The 18,040-nt window shown below is 40.4% G+C and overlaps 1 protein-coding gene across 3 annotated transcripts; it reads left to right on the top strand.

Moving 5' to 3' along the window:
* The first annotated feature begins 529 nt into the window (after nt 1–529).
* SKP1 (S-phase kinase associated protein 1) lies at nt 530–18,034 on the top strand. 3 transcript variants are annotated; one of them, XM_007113787.4, is made up of 7 exons: nt 530–668; nt 2,759–2,824; nt 3,408–3,504; nt 11,079–11,152; nt 14,864–15,007; nt 16,972–17,112; nt 17,757–18,034. In XM_007113787.4, exons 3-7 carry the CDS (start codon nt 3,408–3,410, stop codon nt 17,790–17,792), a joined length of 492 nt encoding a protein of 163 aa, XP_007113849.1. In that variant the 5' UTR covers nt 530–668; nt 2,759–2,824; the 3' UTR covers nt 17,793–18,034. The 3 variants fall into 3 exon arrangements, with proteins under 3 accessions (XP_007113849.1, XP_028349039.1, XP_007113848.1); XM_028493238.2 differs by having other exon boundaries at nt 2,753–2,824; XM_007113786.4 differs by lacking the exon at nt 2,759–2,824.
* The last annotated feature ends 6 nt before the right edge of the window (nt 18,035–18,040 follow it).

Raw genomic sequence — 18,040 nt, 5'->3', positions numbered from 1 at the left:
CTCCCCCTCCTCCTCCTCCTCCGTTCGCGGGTTCCAGGCTTTTCACGTCTGGGGGCTTTAATTCACCTTAGGACAGCCCCCGCCTGAAGGACCCTAGGAGGCCGTGGAGTACCACAGCCAGTCCTCCATTCCCGCTTTGAGGAGACCGAGCCAAGTTTTCGAGGGAGGGGGTGAGAATCAAGGCCCGCCGCGCCTCGCCTCGCCCCGCCCCGCCGCGTCTCCGCCTGGCCCGCCCGGCCTGCTTCCACCTGCCGTCAGGCGATCTCGGCGGCCATCCCCGCCGGCTCTGTGACGTGACTGGCGTCAGGGTCCTCGGCGCCTGCGCCCGCTCGTATAAAGGCAGACGCCGCGCCGCTCCGCAGTGTTGGCCTTGTTCTGCTCTTTTCTGTTTTTTTTTTTTTTAGCAGACGCCGCCCTGCTCTCATCAGCCTCTGGCCCGCCATCTCCTTGAATCCTAACACCATGCCTTCAATTAAGTTGCAGAGTTCTGATGGAGAGATATTTGAAGTTGATGTTGAAATTGGCCTGCGCCCGCTCGTATAAAGGCAGACGCCGCGCCGCTCCGCAGTGTTGGCCTTGTTCTGCTCTTTTCTGTTTTTTTTTTTTTTAGCAGACGCCGCCCTGCTCTCATCAGCCTCTGGCCCGCCATCTCCTCGAATCCTAACACCGTGAGTAGCCGCCGACGGAGCTGGGAGGGGCGGTGGCGCCGCGGATTGCGAGCTGGTGGCCGCACCGCTGGTGCTTTGGCCCTGTTGGAGGCGGGAGGCACCTGGGCCTGGCCTTCCCTCAGGCTCTTTGGAACCCGTTGTTGGCCTTGTTCTCCCACCCCGCCCCTCGACTCGGCGAGGCCTCCTCTAGCCTCGCGTCTTCACGGCGCCCCGTGGGTACCCGGGCGGGCGGGAGAAGGTGCGAGCTGAACCCGAGATTAGGCCTTCTCTGCACGGGGCCACCGTCAGCCGTGGCGGAGCTCCGTTGAGGGCCCAGGTTGGGGCCGGGGGCCTCGCTTGGCGTTGAGCCTTCCAGCCACTGGCACCCAGGGCGAGGGTGGCGGCGGGGCTTTTAATGGAGTTCCCGGGGCTGTCGTGAGCGTGGGCGTGTGTCCGTGTTTGTTGTTTTGGTGTCCGGAGAAAGCGTGGCGGTGGTAGTCCGGGAGCGCTGGATTCTTGGCACCCATCCTTTTCTCGCCCCTGTATCTAGCGTCGCTAGTCACCGGTCCTGGCTAACTGTGCTGGGTCCGAATCTTGGCAGAGAGCCGCCTGCTCCTTCGGAATATTTCTCTCCCATTACTTTGCCACAGCCTGGGCTTGCTGAAACCATTGTGGTAATAGCAGATGTCATCGTCATAGTGGTGTGGCTTTTAGGTGCTCTAACTCCTAACTCGAGATGCCTGGTTTTTGAAGGGGTAGGACATTCACCTGCTTCGGTTTACTTTTTAATGGAGACTTCAGGTTTAGGTTTTGGGTCATCATTTTTTTCATCAGAGCGTTACAGTAGAATGTTTCTGTGTCATAGAGCGATGCAGATTTCACTCTACCCTCTAAAAAGAGGTGTCAGAATTTCGGGTCACTTAAAACAGGTTTTTTCCTTTATGGGGTTGATAGAACCCACTCAGAGAGAGTGATTTACAAGTACTGGAGCATAAGGAATTGAAGGAATGGTCTTGAAAGCATGTCAAACAAAATTTCACCCATCATTATACGAAAAATTTGCTCTGAATTCCAGCTGTATAACACTAAAAAAGTTGTCTTTGAGTACCAAGTTTAGCGTTACAAAGTGCATCGAATTACAGATTAACCGATTGTTTCTCTGCTGTTTATTAAGATCTCAGCTCCCGTAGGAGTAACCTAATAGACGAATTTGACTATGACTAAGCAGATCTTGCTGTTTATCAAAAGTTATTTGAAATATGAAATGTTCGTCTTGCTTAAACGTAATTTTATCAACTGTGTTGCCAGACTCTTGATTCTATGATGTTCACTCCAGTACTGTGGAACATAAAAAGATCATAGAATGTTTCGTAATTAAAAATTGAGCTCACGTTAAAATATTTCTTTTGGGGATACCTTTTGTTATTGCCTTGTCACAGAGAAGGTCCTCTGCTCTGGGTCTTTCTCCATGGAGCAGGACAACTACAGTATTGGCAAGTACTGAGCAACACGGAAAAGCAGACATATTTGTGAACTGTAAAATGAAATCTGATTCTCTCCACCCATGGATGGGTGAGAGTTGGATATTTCAATGGCTGGTTTTAAAACAGCTTTACCTTTTTGCTTCCTTGACTAAACAGCTTGTTGTTTGGGAAATGGAGACAATTCTCTGGGGAAAGCGCAATGAATATTTTAGCTGATTAAATGGGTCTTAAGTCTTGGGACCTAAAACGGGTTCAGTCAGTGTTTTAAATGCCAAATTCTATGTTTTTAAGTTATAGCGACATCACAGGGTTATGATGGACCTTTAAAAAATCTATACTTGAAATTTAAAGAGGTTTTGAATTTATACAGTCAGGTATTGTTGCCGTTCCCCCCTCCCCTGCTCCACTCCCCCAAGAATCTGAATATGGTAAGAAATTGCTGGCTTAGAAGCTTAGAACTTTTAATTTTAAAGAGGTGTTTTTTTGTTTGTATGTTTTGTTTTTTTTTGCCAAAACTCAAGTCTTTTGAAGTTAATTGCTTAATTAACTTTTATGTAAGAGGTGTCTTTTTCCTAATGACTCATAATTAATCTGAGTTAATAAATACATTTTTGGCGCAAGTAATAGGTTATTACTATGAGGACTTTGGCAGGAGATCTCAAACTTGGACACCTGGACAGTCAGTAATGAAAGGTAAAAAGGACTCTGAAATTTACTAGGTTTACAACATCTGCTTATCCTTAAAATATTTTATTGTTTTGTGTATGGTCTTGCATTGATCCAAACATAAATAAGTATATCCTGATCTACTGTTTGGATCTGAACTCATTTTTCACTGGTAAGTCTCACTGTGGGAAAATTTCTATCTTATCTGGTAGCTTTGTTTATTTTGGACTCACCTCCTTCAGGTTTGCATGTGGAGTAGTCAGTGTTCAGTGAGAGCAGAAAGGTGGGCAAAGAATACGTCCATTTTAGATACATTTTGCATCGAAAATATAAAGTGTTAATTCTAAAACTTACACTAGTAATGAATTCAGTAGGGCAGGCTTTAAAAACTTCTGTTCCTAGGAGTTATACTTTGACAAAATTTTTATAGAATCGCTTGTGTGCTAGCCTGTGAATAATCACTTAGTATTTTATAGGGTTATATACTATAGGTCCTTAGGGTTTTACGGTTAATAAGTTAGAAGGTTTCTAACAGACTGTAGCTTGAAATGTAATTTGTATAGAAGTAATATCTCTTAAATTTCAAATTCAATATAATACCTTTTTTTAGATGCCTTCAATTAAGTTGCAGAGTTCTGATGGAGAGATATTTGAAGTTGATGTTGAAATTGCGAAACAATCTGTGACTATTAAGACCATGTTGGAAGGTAAGTTTATTAGAAAACGTGGGTCAGGGGAAAGGGAAAGAAATGAGTAGCTTGATATAACCTGTGAACATCGAATCTACAGAAGTAACAATCTGTCAGAAAGCTCTCAGGGGTATGAAGGGGTAAAGTTTACTTTTTCTTCTTTAAAGTATTAACTGCATTTTTTTGGGTACAGGTCAATTTTTTCTGCATTTTCTGAATTACTGAGTTTTTTCCCTTATTAGGTAGATAAATACCATAAGCTAATACTGAAATGATTTCCAAGCCTCAGACAATGGCCCATTTCTCTTTCAAGTAAATTTGCGTTCATAATTTCTAATGACAAAAACTAAAGCCTTTGGAAAAGAGATACCTTATATATGGTAGCTAAATAGAACACCTTGTTTCAACAGCGGGAGTAAGCTGAGTAGATTGTAAACTGAGTAGATGTCTGTTTCTTTTTTTTTTTAACCAAGTCTTCCCTTTTGTCTGTTTTGTCATTCCTCTGAAACTGCTGCAAAGCATATATGCAGTGCATCAAAGAAGGAAGGCAAGAAAACAGGTCCTGAAACGTTTTGAAACTTTTACTAGTTAACATGGATCTCTCTTTTTTTAAAAAAAAATTAATTAATTAATTTTTGGCTGAGTTGGGTCTTCGTTGCTGTGCGCTGGCTTTCTCTAGTTGCGGTGAGTGGGGGCTACTTTTCCTTGTGGTGCGCAGGCTTCTCATCGCGGTGGCTTTTTTTGTTGCAGAGTACGGGCTCTCGGCGCACAGGCTTCAGAAGTTGTGGCTCGCGGGCTCTAGAGCACAGGCTCAGTAGTTGTGGCGCACGGGCTTAGTTGCTCCGCGGCATGTGGGATCTTTCTGGACCAGGGCTCAAACCCACGTCGCCTGCGTTGGCAGGCGGATTCTTAACCACTGTGCCACCAGGGAAGCCCTGGATCTCTAATTAGTATTATCAGTGGGTTGGTAGACATTAATAGTATATGGAGACATACAAATCAGTTTCTAGAATTGGTGGGAAAAAAACAGTAGTAATAAGAATGTTCTTCAGTACATTTGTCTCTATATCTGCAGGGGATTGGTTCCAGGACCCCCTATGGATACCAAAATCCATGGATACTCAAATCACTTATATAAAATGGTGTAGTATTTGCATATAACCTACATACATTCTCCCTTATACTTTAAATTATCTCTAGATATTTATACCTAATAACACCATAAATGCTATGTAAATTCAAATTTAGCTTTTTGGAACTTTCTGGAATTTTTAAATTTTATTGATTGATTGATTGAGTGAGTGGTATGCGGGCCTCTCACTGTTGCCGTGTCCCCTGCATCAGCAGGTGGACTCTCAACCACTGCGCCACCAGGAAAGCCCAAAATTTTTATTTTTTAATACTTTCTATCCACGGTTTGAATCTGAGGATGTGGGACCTGCAGAAATGGAGGGCTGAGTGCACTCAAATATCAAAAGTTTTTGTTTATCTGTAGCTTATAGATATTTAATTAAAGAGTTATATGCCAAGCATTAGCAGGAGATATAGTAGTCAGTGTTCAGTGAGAGCAGAAAGGCGGGCAAAGAATAAGCCCTGGTGCTGGTGAAAAGAAGGTAAGTGAGAAGTGTTCTTTGTTCTTGAAGCATTTATAAACTAGGCAGGGAGATAGGCACCAAACAAGGCTAATAGTCACATGGTATAATTAGTGCATTAATAAAATTGTGCCAAGTGGTGCTATGGGAACTTCTTGGCTGATGTTATTCTTTAGGCTTGTGGAGAGAGTAGTGTGTAGTACTAGTGAGGTGATGTTTCAAATCTAGTAAAATTAAGATGTTTTGGGAGATCATTCTGAGGTAAAGTAGGCAGGACGTGTTTTAAAAAAAAATTGAGGTTTTTAGTTGGGGTTGTGATTGTGATACTTGTAGTTGATAGAGCTGAGGAACAAGTTTGAGGGGAATGGAAAGAAAAGGACTTTGAGCTTGAACATGTTGTGTATGTTAGAGATTCCCTCAAAAGATCTTTGTAATAAGCTACTAGTCAGTTGAGTATGTGGATCTTGGTCCCTGAGTTGTAGGCTGCTGGAGATAGACTGACTTTGTATGGTGGGTTATAGGAGTATATATATATAGTTGCTCCGCGGCATGTGGGATCTTTCTGGACCAGGGCTCAAACCCACGTCGCCTGCGTTGGCAGGCGGATTCTTAACCACTGTGCCACCAGGGAAGCCCTGGATCTCTAATTAGTATTATCAGTGGGTTGGTAGACATTAATAGTATATGGAGACATACAAATCAGTTTCTAGAATTGGTGGGAAAAAAACAGTAGTAATAAGAATGTTCTTCAGTACATTTGTCTCTATATCTGCAGGGGATTGGTTCCAGGACCCCCTATGGATACCAAAATCCATGGATACTCAAATCACTTATATAAAATGGTGTAGTATTTGCATATAACCTACATACATTCTCCCTTATACTTTAAATTATCTCTAGATATTTATACCTAATAACACCATAAATGCTATGTAAATTCAAATTTAGCTTTTTGGAACTTTCTGGAATTTTTAAATTTTATTGATTGATTGATTGAGTGAGTGGTATGCGGGCCTCTCACTGTTGCCGTGTCCCCTGCATCAGCAGGTGGACTCTCAACCACTGCGCCACCAGGAAAGCCCAAAATTTTTATTTTTTAATACTTTCTATCCACGGTTTGAATCTGAGGATGTGGGACCTGCAGAAATGGAGGGCTGAGTGCACTCAAATATCAAAAGTTTTTGTTTATCTGTAGCTTATAGATATTTAATTAAAGAGTTATATGCCAAGCATTAGCAGGAGATATAGTAGTCAGTGTTCAGTGAGAGCAGAAAGGCGGGCAAAGAATAAGCCCTGGTGCTGGTGAAAAGAAGGTAAGTGAGAAGTGTTCTTTGTTCTTGAAGCATTTATAAACTAGGCAGGGAGATAGGCACCAAACAAGGCTAATAGTCACATGGTATAATTAGTGCATTAATAAAATTGTGCCAAGTGGTGCTATGGGAACTTCTTGGCTGATGTTATTCTTTAGGCTTGTGGAGAGAGTAGTGTGTAGTACTAGTGAGGTGATGTTTCAAATCTAGTAAAATTAAGATGTTTTGGGAGATCATTCTGAGGTAAAGTAGGCAGGACGTGTTTTAAAAAAAAATTGAGGTTTTTAGTTGGGGTTGTGATTGTGATACTTGTAGTTGATAGAGCTGAGGAACAAGTTTGAGGGGAATGGAAAGAAAAGGACTTTGAGCTTGAACATGTTGTGTATGTTAGAGATTCCCTCAAAAGATCTTTGTAATAAGCTACTAGTCAGTTGAGTATGTGGATCTTGGTCCCTGAGTTGTAGGCTGCTGGAGATAGACTGACTTTGTATGGTGGGTTATAGGAGTATATATATATATATATATATATATATGTATCTGTGGGAGTAAATGAGCTTGGCAGGTGGCCTTATTGGGGCAGGATGGGCTGTTAAGAGTGAAGTCAGAAGTGGAGAATATGTGGAGTAGGAAACTAAGGGAAAAGGGAGGCATTTTGAAGTGACCAGAGTGATTATCAGATTCATATACTGCAGACTGGTCACTTAGGATTTCAGGGATAATAAGTTAGAAGACTTCTAACAACAAGTATTAGGTGTGGTAGAGGCAGAAGCTGAGCTGCAGAAGGTTTGTCTTCTGTTTTCTAATAGAAAATAAAAGCTGAACATATTCTTTTAGGTTTTCTTTATAGTTTTTTTCCTGTTTTCTAATAGAAAATAAAAGCTGAACATAAAGTTGTTTTTGGTAATTGACACCAGTTATGTGGCACTTACAGTCCTGCACCCTGGTGATTTACATAGATTACTTCTGTTAAGTTGTAAACCCCTTGGTACAACCCACAGTCACTGTTCATCAAGTACGTGTTGAATGAAGAACTATAGTATGGTCTCTGATAAAAGAGTGTGAAAGTTATCCTGGTGTCCCTAAAGGCAGGTGAGTAAGGCTTTATCTAGAAGATGTAGAAACTGATAACAAAATTGCTGCCTGAATACTTGCTTTATTTCATCTTAGTTGGTGCCTGGCACACTAATCTCTCCTGTGCTGCTTCAAAGAAGCATTTGCCAGTGTAGGAACATAGGGGTGCTTGAAGGTTTTCTGCCAACTTTGATCACTGAAGCAAGTGGATGATAGATAGCAACAGTTAAAATGTTTCTTTCCTTTCATAGCTTTGGGCATCAGAGGTGAATGACTTTATCTTAAGTACCAGTGGTTTATATAGAATTCTAGCCTCTTGAAGACTGGAGTGTGTTGAAATAAAATCTTCTAATCAGTGGACAATCAGAAGTGAAAATCTTGGCATGTGTACACATGGATTGACTCATTTCTTCAGGTCCAGATTGTGGTATCAGGATACAGGTGTCTTTCAGAAGTCCTTGAAACTAAATAGCTTAAAGGAATGACTGTTGGTACTTGTGCATTCAGTCTAAAAGCAAAAACCATTTCAAATCCTTGGTTTAAATGCTAGAGAAGTGATCCTTTACAACTGTAAGGCCCTTAGTTTTAATGTGACTTAAGCCTTCTTCCAAATAACATTTGTATCTAAACAAGCTGGTCTTCTGTATTTCATTTCCTCTAATCTGTTCATTCCCCAAACACATGTATTTTCCATAGTATAACTTCTTTTTCTCCCCTCTGAGTTAAAAATATTTCATATTGGGGCTTCCCTGGTGGTGCAGTGGTTGAGAATCTACCTGCTAATGCAGGGGACACGGGTTCGAGCTCTGGTCTGGGAGGATCCCACATGCTGCGGAGCAGCTAGGCCCGTGAGCCACAACTACTGAGCCTGCGCGTCTGGAGCTTGTGCTCCGCAACAAGAGAGGCCGCGATAATGAGAGGCCTGCGCACCGAGATGAAGAGTGGCCCCCGCTTGCCACAACTAGAGAAAGCCCTCGCACGGAAACGAAGACCCAACACAGCAAAAATAAATAAATAAATTAATAAACTCCTACCTCCAACATCTTCTTAAAAAAAAAATTCATACTAGTTCAAGAAAAGCATAAGTGGCTTGATCCAAATTGAAATATTGTCATTTTATAGTTTTACTCTCAGCAGAGATGGGATCAGGTAAAGGCATTGGTGGGGAGGAATAGAGGGGAGATGAGTGAATGTACCCATACAGGAAAATAGGATACTTTTTGAATATACTCTCGTCTTTACCACTCCACTGGAGAAGCTTGTTAAACTCATTGATCTCCATGTTGTCAAGTGCATTGTTTCATTTCTCATCTAGACTTATTGATAGCCTTTGACAGTAGATCAGTCCCTTCTACATTTGGCTTTCAGGATACTTAATACTTAGCTCACTCACAACCTGTCTCCCCATCTTTAAAGCCTTCTGTTCCCCGGAGTTTGCTTAATCATTGTACCTCTTCACTGTATCAATACTCAGTCATTCCCTTGGTTACCTCAGCTAGTCTCATAGCGTTATAAATCATTTATATATCATTTCCCAAACTTACCTACAGTTCTAATCTCTTCTTTTGATTTTTAGACTTGCGTATTTAACTTCTTGGTCTACCATTGAATATCTAATAGATATCTCAAACTTATTAAACTAGAATTGTTTTCTTTTTTTAAATTTATTTTTGGCTGTGTTGGGTCTTCGTTGCTGTGTGTGAGCTTTCTCTAGTGGAGACAAGTGGGGGCTGCTCTTCGTTGTGGTGCACAGGCTTCTCATTGCGGTGGCTTCTCGTTGCAGAGCACGGGCTCTAGGTGTGTGGGCTTCAGTAGTTGTGGCTGCGGGCTCAGTAGTTGTGGCGCGTGGGCTCGGTAGTTGTGGCGCATGGGCTTAGTTGCTCCGCGGCATGTGGGATCTTCCCGGACCAGGGCTTGAACCCATGTTCCCTGCACTGGCAGGCAGATTCTTAACCACTGTGCCACTAGAGAAGTCCCCAAACTAGAATTCTTGATTCCCTGTCCTCTAAAACAAGTTCTCTGACAACCTTCCCCATATCAATTAGTGACAACTCCAGTGGCAGCTCCATGCATCTGGTTCCTCATGTTATAAGCCTTAGCCGTTGCTAACTCCTTTCACATTCTGCTTTCCATCTATTGGCAAATCCTGTTGCCTCTCACTTCAAAATGCATACAGAATTGGACTATTTCTTCTTCCATAGCTATATACCTTGTATAAGCCACTTGTACTTGCCTGGATCATTGCTAGCCCCATAATTGGTTTCCCTCTTTCCCCTCCTGCTCTCTGCTATCTCTTACCAATATAGTAGCCAAATTGCAGAAGGCCCTATTAGGGCCCTGTCATCTCCTTTCAACCTGGCTAACTCTGCTCTTGTAACACTAGATTCTTTAGTGTTTTTAGGACACTATCAGAAGGCCTTTGCATTTGCCATTTCCTCTGCTTAGGTGTTCCCTCCTTTAGGATTTTAATTAAAATGTCATCTTCTCTGTGAGGCATCCTGAACAACTCTATCTAAAATTGCAACAGTTCCTCCCATCCTCCTGTATTTATTGCTGATTCTTCCCTGCCTAGCACAGCTATATATTAGGGACTCAAATGTATGCCTCAGCACTTAAACCGTGTCAGCATAACTGGTGCTGTGCTACAACCAGTATAGCAATGCAGTGCTTTTGACCTCTAATCTTGGTACTTCTGTTACATAAGTTTCTTTGGCAGCTCTTTTTAGTCCTGTAGAAACTGAAGGATGGACCCATTTGGTTTGAAAAATACTCTTATTTAGAATCTTTAAGTAACCTACAGATTTTAAGTTTTCTCTTTGGAGCTCAGCAACCACTTTGATAGTCTAAAAGTTAGGACTTTTTATTAGAGAAACCTATATATTCAAAATTAAAAGTAGTATGTATGTGATGAATAACACTAAAGGGTATATGTTGAAACTAAGTCTCTCAACCCATGTTCTCATTAACTGCCTTAGACATAATGTTAACAATTCCTTGTATATCCTTTTGAAGATATTCTAAATATAAATATAAGTATATTCCCATTTTTATTCAGGTAACATTTATCTTTTATACTTGGCTTTTAAAAACTTTAATCTTGAAATCATACCAGTATGTATGGAGCTGCCTGCCTGGTTTTTTGTCAGTGGCTGCACAATCTGTTGTGTGTGTGTGTGTATATATATATACATTTTTGGGCTTCAGATTTTAATAGATTGAGATTCTGTTACTTCTGCAATACCTCACATTGTTTTATTTTCCTAAGTGCAGTCCATCTAGAGTTTGGTATAAAGAGTAAGGGTAAGCGTCTGGCTTTAATTTTTTCCCAGGTGGTTACCCAGTTATCTCAATCCCACTTATTAAATCACTTTTCCTCCTAATGAAGAAAACTTTTTATATTATCCTGTATTTGTTTTCTCACACATTTTTATATAGTTTTGGGTGGTTCATGGAGCTGTTGCTAGGAACTGCCAGTTTTAAATACTTTCAAGAGAACTACTCTTAGTAAAGTACTTTTATAGTCTTTCAGATAACATGTCTTACAAGTTACTTGTTTGAAACAGCCTGGTTGTTATAATGGGGCTAGAAAATAATGGCAACTCTCTTCTGGTTTACTTAGATTTGGGAATGGATGATGAAGGAGATGATGATCCAGTCCCCTTGCCAAATGTTAATGCAGCAATATTAAAAAAGGTAAGGTAGCAACTATATCCTTGTATATATATATGTATGTATCCTTTTTCTCATTAACAATATCCTGGTGATATTTCTATATTGATACATAGATATCTTCCTTAAAAACAAAACAAAACAAAAACAATAACTATATAGTAAAATTATGACTAAGATACTTATTTTAGTTTAACCAGGCCCTGTGAATATTTAAGTTGTCTAGTCTTTTTCATTAACACATTTAAATTATTGAAATATAATGGTATGTGCTTAGCAAAAAGGGAAATTTTTTTGTATTGCTTGTCTACTGAATGGGTATGCCTCAAAAGGAGTTTGAGGGACTTCCCTGGTGGTCAGTGGTTAAGAATCCGCCTGCCAATATAGGGGACACAGTTTCGAGCCCTGGTCCAGGAAGATCCCACATGCCGCGGAGCAACTAAGCCCGTGCACCACAACTACTGAGCCTGTGCTCTAGAGCTCGCGAGCCACAACTACTGAGCTCATGCGCCTAGAGCCCATGCTCTGCAAGAAGAGAAGCCACCACAATGAGAAGCCCGTGCGCCACAACGAAGAGTAGCCCCTGCTCGCCGCAAGTAGAGAAAGCCCGTACACAGCAACGAAGACCCAATGCAGCCAAAAATTTTAAAAAATTTTTAAAAAAAGGAGTTTGAGAACAAGATATGTGCTTTTTTTGGTTTGTTTCTTTTTTTTTTAGTTGATCACCTTACCCTGTGTCTAAGCATAAACAGCCCTCTACGTATTATTATTTTTTTTGCTGCACTGCACGTGGCTTGCAGGGATCTTAGTTCCCCGACCAGGGATTGAACCTGGGCCCATGGCAGTGAAAGCACCGAGTCCTAACCACTGGACCACCTGGGAATTCCCCAGCCCTCTACATTGAATAGGATTTTAGTGTTTCAGAGCATATGGCTCCCTAATAGAGCCAGCTGTTTAACTGAATGCTCTTCTGAAGAAACAGCAGCCAGTTTCCACATTGTGGGGAAAACTGGCTAGGCTTAGAGATGGGAATGGTTGTTTGCAGTTGGCTTCTTCCTAAGGAATTTTCAAATTCATTGACCATATGCAGTTGCATTTTATGCTTTCTCTTGACCCTTGCATGAGATACAGCTGCACTGCATATTTTTCCATATTCTTACCATGATTGGCTATTACCAGTCTTTTTAATATCCCTAGTCTGGGTAAAAAGCCCCTTGTAACCACTATTCTATATTCTGTCTCTGAATTTGACTATACTGGGCTATCTTATAAAAATGGGATCATAGGATATTCTTTTTTGTCTGGCTTATTTTGCTTAGCGTAATGTTTTCAAGATTCATCCATCTTGTAGTCTTAATAGGCTTTTTATAGGAGTTCTTTATGTAGTTTTTACCACTTTGCTTGTCTTAGGTCAATTCACAGCTTTATATTTTATCTAGTTAGATCTCCTTTCTGACTTCTGGGTTTTGTGTTGCAAATTAACATTCCATCTTATGCTAATATAAAATGCTTCTAAAAGGACTTGCTTCCATTCATTCAAATTCCAGGCATTTTTTAGGTGCTGGAGGTACAGCAGTGAACTAAAGAGACAAGATCTGTTCTTAGGTAGTTTACATTCTGAAGGTGTGTGGGAAGCATACAACACAAATATGTCAGATGGAAAAGGTGTGGAGTATAAGTGGGATGGTAGCGGGGAGTTGGCTATTTGTAAAATAAAGATGGTCAGGAAACGCCTTACTGTGAGAAGTGGATCTTTGAACAGAGACATGAATATGTGGGGGAAGAAAGCTCTGGGCAATGGGAGTAAGTGCAGTGACCCTAAGATAAGAGCATGTCCTGTCTTTTGAGGTAAGGCAGGGAGGCTAGTGTGGTGGCTAGATCATAGTGAACAGGCAAGGAAGTAGAGGTTAGAGTTAATGGATTGGGTGATACAGGGCCACTTAGAATAATTTTTTTCCAATCTATTTGCATTATTACTTATCAATATTTAAATTTAAGTATATTTACTGATTATATGACCCCAAAACTGTAAAAGTGTAAAGTAAAATTTCCCTTCCTTATCTCTCCTCTGACCAGAAACTCCCATCAGCATTAATTTCTTACATAGCCTTTTTTTTTTTAAAGCTTTTTTAAAAAAATTAATTTATTTTATTTTATTTAGTTTTGGCTGTGTTGGGTCTTCGTTGCTGTGCGTGGGCTTTCTCTAGTTGCGGCGAGCGGGGGCTACTCTTCGTTGCGGTGCGCAGGCTTCTCATTGCGGTGGCTTCTCTTTGTTGCGGAGCACGGGCTCCAGGTGCGTGGGCTTCAGTAGTTGTGGCTTGCGGGCTCTAGAGTGCAGGCTCAGTAGTTGTGGCGCACGGGCTTAGTTGCTCCGTGGCATGTGGGATCTTCCCGGACCAGGGCTCGAACCCATGTTCCCTGCATTGGCAGGAGGATTCTTAACCACTGCGCCACCAGGGAAGCCCGAGGCTTCTCTTTTTGCGGAGCACGGGCTCTAGGCGCGCGGGCTTCAGTAGTTGTGGCACACGGGCTCTCGAGTGGAGGCTCAGTAGTTGTGGCGCACCAGCTTAGTTGCTCCGCGGCATGTGGGATCTTCCTGGACCAGGGCTCTAGCCCATGTCCCCTGCATTGGCAGGCGGATTCTTAACCTTTGCACCACCAGGGAAACCCTACTTAGCCTTTTAAGACTTTTTAAATGCTGTATGTTACTAATTGGTTTCTTTCTTGTACTACTGGAATACTTCTTAAAAAGCTATTTAATTAAAGCCCTTTATGCTTGGCTTTTTCTTTTGGAAGTAGTTCTTTCCCTTTTTTGTATCCTAGTAGTATAATTTCTCAGTTCTCCCATTTTCTCTCAGCATTGTTTATTCCCCCAACATTATAATATAAAAAAAATTTAATCATACAGAAAGTTAATTTATACAGCAAACACCCATTTTCCTACCACCTAGATTCTGTAACTTAACACTTTCAGTGTAGATTGTGGTCTATATGATGGTGCACAGTCTAGCCTAATCAGCTTCTGGAAACTTTAATGTGTTCATTCCACTACTAAGGGAACTTTGGGCTTTTCCTGCATTGTTCTTATACTGGATAGTGTTGTGCATGTGTCTAGGGTGTTTAGAATTGCTTGGTGATAGTGTGTGCACATATTCAGCTTCCCTAGGTACTCCTAGGTTACTTTTCAAAGGGATTATACCAGTTTACACTCTACAGTAGAAAAGTTCATGTTATCCTCACACTGTTGCCAACGATTCGTATTGACATCTTGATTTTTATTTATCTTTTGGGGGTACAGTCTAAAGTAGTATCTGTAGTGTTAATTTTGTATTTAATGAGGCTGGGCATTTCCTCCTTTTTGACTATTCATATTCAGATTTATTTTGTAAATTGCCTGTTCATATTTTTAAGATTTTATATTTTATAAAGTAATCCATTGCTAGCATGTACATGTTGCAGGTATTTCCCAATCTTTATACTGTCTGACTTAATGTGTTTTTTTGCACAGGAGCTTTTTAGTATGGTCAAGTATAGTAATCTGTCTTCATGGTTCACTGTTATCTAAGATCTTCCTTGAACTCTAGGGTTGTGCTTTTCAAGCTGGGCTACTAACTTTATTATTCAAGTTGACTTACAGTTAGTTCTTAGCCCCACGTAGGAGTAACCTTGCCCCAGCAGTGGAACGAAGTACCTTGTTATAAAATGCCATATAGGAATGAACTTTTGTTGTTGTAGGTCATTCAGTGGTGCACCCACCACAAGGATGATCCTCCTCCTCCTGAGGATGATGAGAACAAAGAAAAGCGAACAGATGATATTCCTGTTTGGGATCAAGAATTCCTGAAAGTTGACCAAGGAACACTTTTTGAGCTTATACTGGTATGTTTTTAATGCATAGTATATTTCTAGTCCATACCTTTAGCACTTTTCATAGAGTTAAATTTGTTAAATTCATTGATAATGAATTTTAACTCTAAACTCTGCAATGCTATATTTAAATCCATGTATCAGTAACCACATTAAATGTAAACAGTCTAAACACCACAATTAAAGGTTAGAGGTCATCACATTGGATAGAAAGAAAGAGTTAGCTATTCTGTATACAAAAAACTCACTTTAAATATAAAGACACAATTAGGTTTAAAGGGTGGAATAAGATAATATTATGCTAACAATAATAACGGAAAGAAAACTGGAGTGACTATATTAACGTACATTTCAGAGCGAAGAATATTACCAGGATTAAAGAGGTTCATTGCATAATGATAAAGTGGTCTGTTCATTATTAAGAGGACATAAGAATCCTAAATGTTTTTCTACCTAAAAGCAGAACTTCCAGAAAGTGAAATAAAAACCAATAGAACTCTAAAGGATAAGTAGGCAAATCCAATTGATAAAACAAGTAGAGAATCATAAGGATGTAGAAGACTAATGACAGCAGAATTCATATTCTTTTCAAGTGTATACTTCCAAGATAGACATGTTGTGGGCCTTAAAACAAGTCACAGGGGAACTTCCCTGGTGGTCCAGTGGTTGAGACTCCCGCGCTTCCATTGCAGGGGGTGTGGGTTCAATATCTGGTTGGGGAACTAAGATCCCACATGCTGCGTGGCACAGCCAAAGCAAAACAAAACAAACAAAGTCTCATTTGAAAGGATTCAAGTCACACAAAATATGTTTTCTAATCACAGTGGAATGAAATGAGAAATCAGTAACAGAAAGCTATCTGGAAAATCTGCAAACATTTGAAAACTAAGTAACACATTTCTTAGTAACCCATGAGTCAACGAAGAAATCAAAAGAAAAGTTAGTATTTTAAACTGAATGGAAATGAAACACAACATACGAAAATCTGTGAGATGAAGCTAAAGTAGCATTTAGAGGGAAATTGATAGCCCTAAACACCTATATTAGAAAAGAAGGGGGCTTCCCTGGTGGCACAGTGGTTAAGAATCTGCCTGCACGGGTTCGATCCCTGGTCCGGGAAGATTCCACATGCCGCGGAGCAGCTAAGTCCATGCACCACAACTACTGAGCGCTCGTGCCACAGCTACTGAAGCCCACGCACCTAGAGCCTGTGCTCCACAACAAGAGAAGCCCAATGAGAAGCCAACACACTGCAATGAAGAGTAGCTCCCACTCGCTGCAACTAGAGAAAGCCCACGTGTAGCAGCAAAGACCCAATGCAGCCAAAAATAAAATAAATGAATAAATAAATTTTTTAAAAAAAGAAAAAAAAAGAAAAGTTTCAAATCAGCAGTCTAAGCTTTTACCTTAAGAAACTCATGAAAGATGAATTTCATCCTAAAGAAAGGGAGTGTAGTAAAGGTAAGAGCAGAAATCAGTAAAACAGAAAACGGGAAAACAATAGAGAAAAAGAAACCAAAAGTTGAATCAGAAGGTCAGTAAAATGTAATGCTATAACTACTTATGGGATCTTAGTTCCCCGACCAGGGATTGAACCTGGGCCCTTGGCAGTGAGATCATAGCGTCCTAACCACTGGACCACTAGGAAAATCACTGAATTCTTTAAATATTTTTGTCAAACACAAACTTGTGTTTGTGTGTGTGCGCGCGTACACAACTGCCAGTAGTGGCCATTCTTTGACATTTGAGGTAGTGTAGTTTGCTGAATGTAGCACAAGGGCTCAATATTACAGGGGTATAACAAAGAATGGGACATAAATAATCTTTCACAGAAGAATTTGTCTGATTTATTTATTCATTTAATTTCTTAACATTAACTGGTATTTTAGGCTAAGTTAGATATGGATTGTTAGTCACTGACTTTGGATTTAATTTAAAGCATCAAGTATACTTTAATGAAAACAATTACTTTACAGGCAGCAAACTACTTAGACATCAAAGGTCTGCTTGATGTTACCTGCAAGACTGTTGCCAATATGATCAAGGGGAAAACTCCTGAGGAGATTCGAAAGACATTCAATATCAAAAATGATTTTACTGAAGAAGAGGAAGCCCAGGTAGGTGGCTAACAGCTTGTTCTTGATCAAATGCTTTTCAAGAGAGACTAAAACCCATAGCATGCTAGGAAAAGAGGTATTTATATCAAGGAGTCTTGACTTTACTTGAGGGAAAATAGGTACCTTCTATATGCTAAAAATATTCTGGTCTGTCTGTTAGTCTAAGCACTTAGATGATACTGTTCTTTTATAAGCATAAGAACAATTAGTTTTCATCCAAAGGTGCTGTTTGATATTTCTTCCTTAGCAGTTACTAGTTTTGGCACCTGGGACCTTACATGTAAGCCATCAATATTTGACTTCAGAAGAGCAGGCCCTGTGGATTATGTGCCAGGATACTTCAGAGCAACTTAGTGAATGGGGAAGAAATGAATAGATCAGAATGATTTTGTTGATGCAGGTCATCTCTGGTGACTAAAGCTGTAATTGCCCATTGTCTTTGCTTTTCTTGATAATTTCAGTAGGGCACAAGAAAAAACTGGGGAGGGAAAGAATGGTAACCTGGAAGCGTACTGTTAACCGGGTTTTTCTGGTTTTCCATCTATTTCCTTCTAACCCACCTCACAGGCTATTGATGAATCATTAGATAGTAGTCTTAGAAAAGACTACTTAAGGTACTTCCTTATATCTGTCTCTTCTTCTAGGTACGCAAAGAGAACCAGTGGTGTGAGGAGAAGTGAAATTTTGTGTCTGATGCTGTAACACTGTAAGGATTGTTCCAAATACTAGTTGCACTGCTTTGTTTATAATTGTTAATATTAGAAAAACAGTCCACAAATGTAGCAGCAAATCAGTTGTATTAGCAGAATGTTGTCCTCATTGCATGTGTAGTTTCAGTACAGATTCCAAACTTATGGCTCAGTTTCTTCTAGTATGATCAAAAGTTCTTTTTTCTTTGCTCTGAATAAAATTGAACTGTGGGTTCTCT

Source organism: Physeter macrocephalus, chromosome 8 (assembly GCF_002837175.3).
Source record: "Physeter macrocephalus isolate SW-GA chromosome 8, ASM283717v5, whole genome shotgun sequence".
Taxonomy (NCBI): Eukaryota; Metazoa; Chordata; class Mammalia; order Artiodactyla; family Physeteridae; genus Physeter; species Physeter macrocephalus.
Note: the sequence above shows the minus strand (reverse complement) of the source record. Positions and strands in the feature narration are given on the sequence as shown.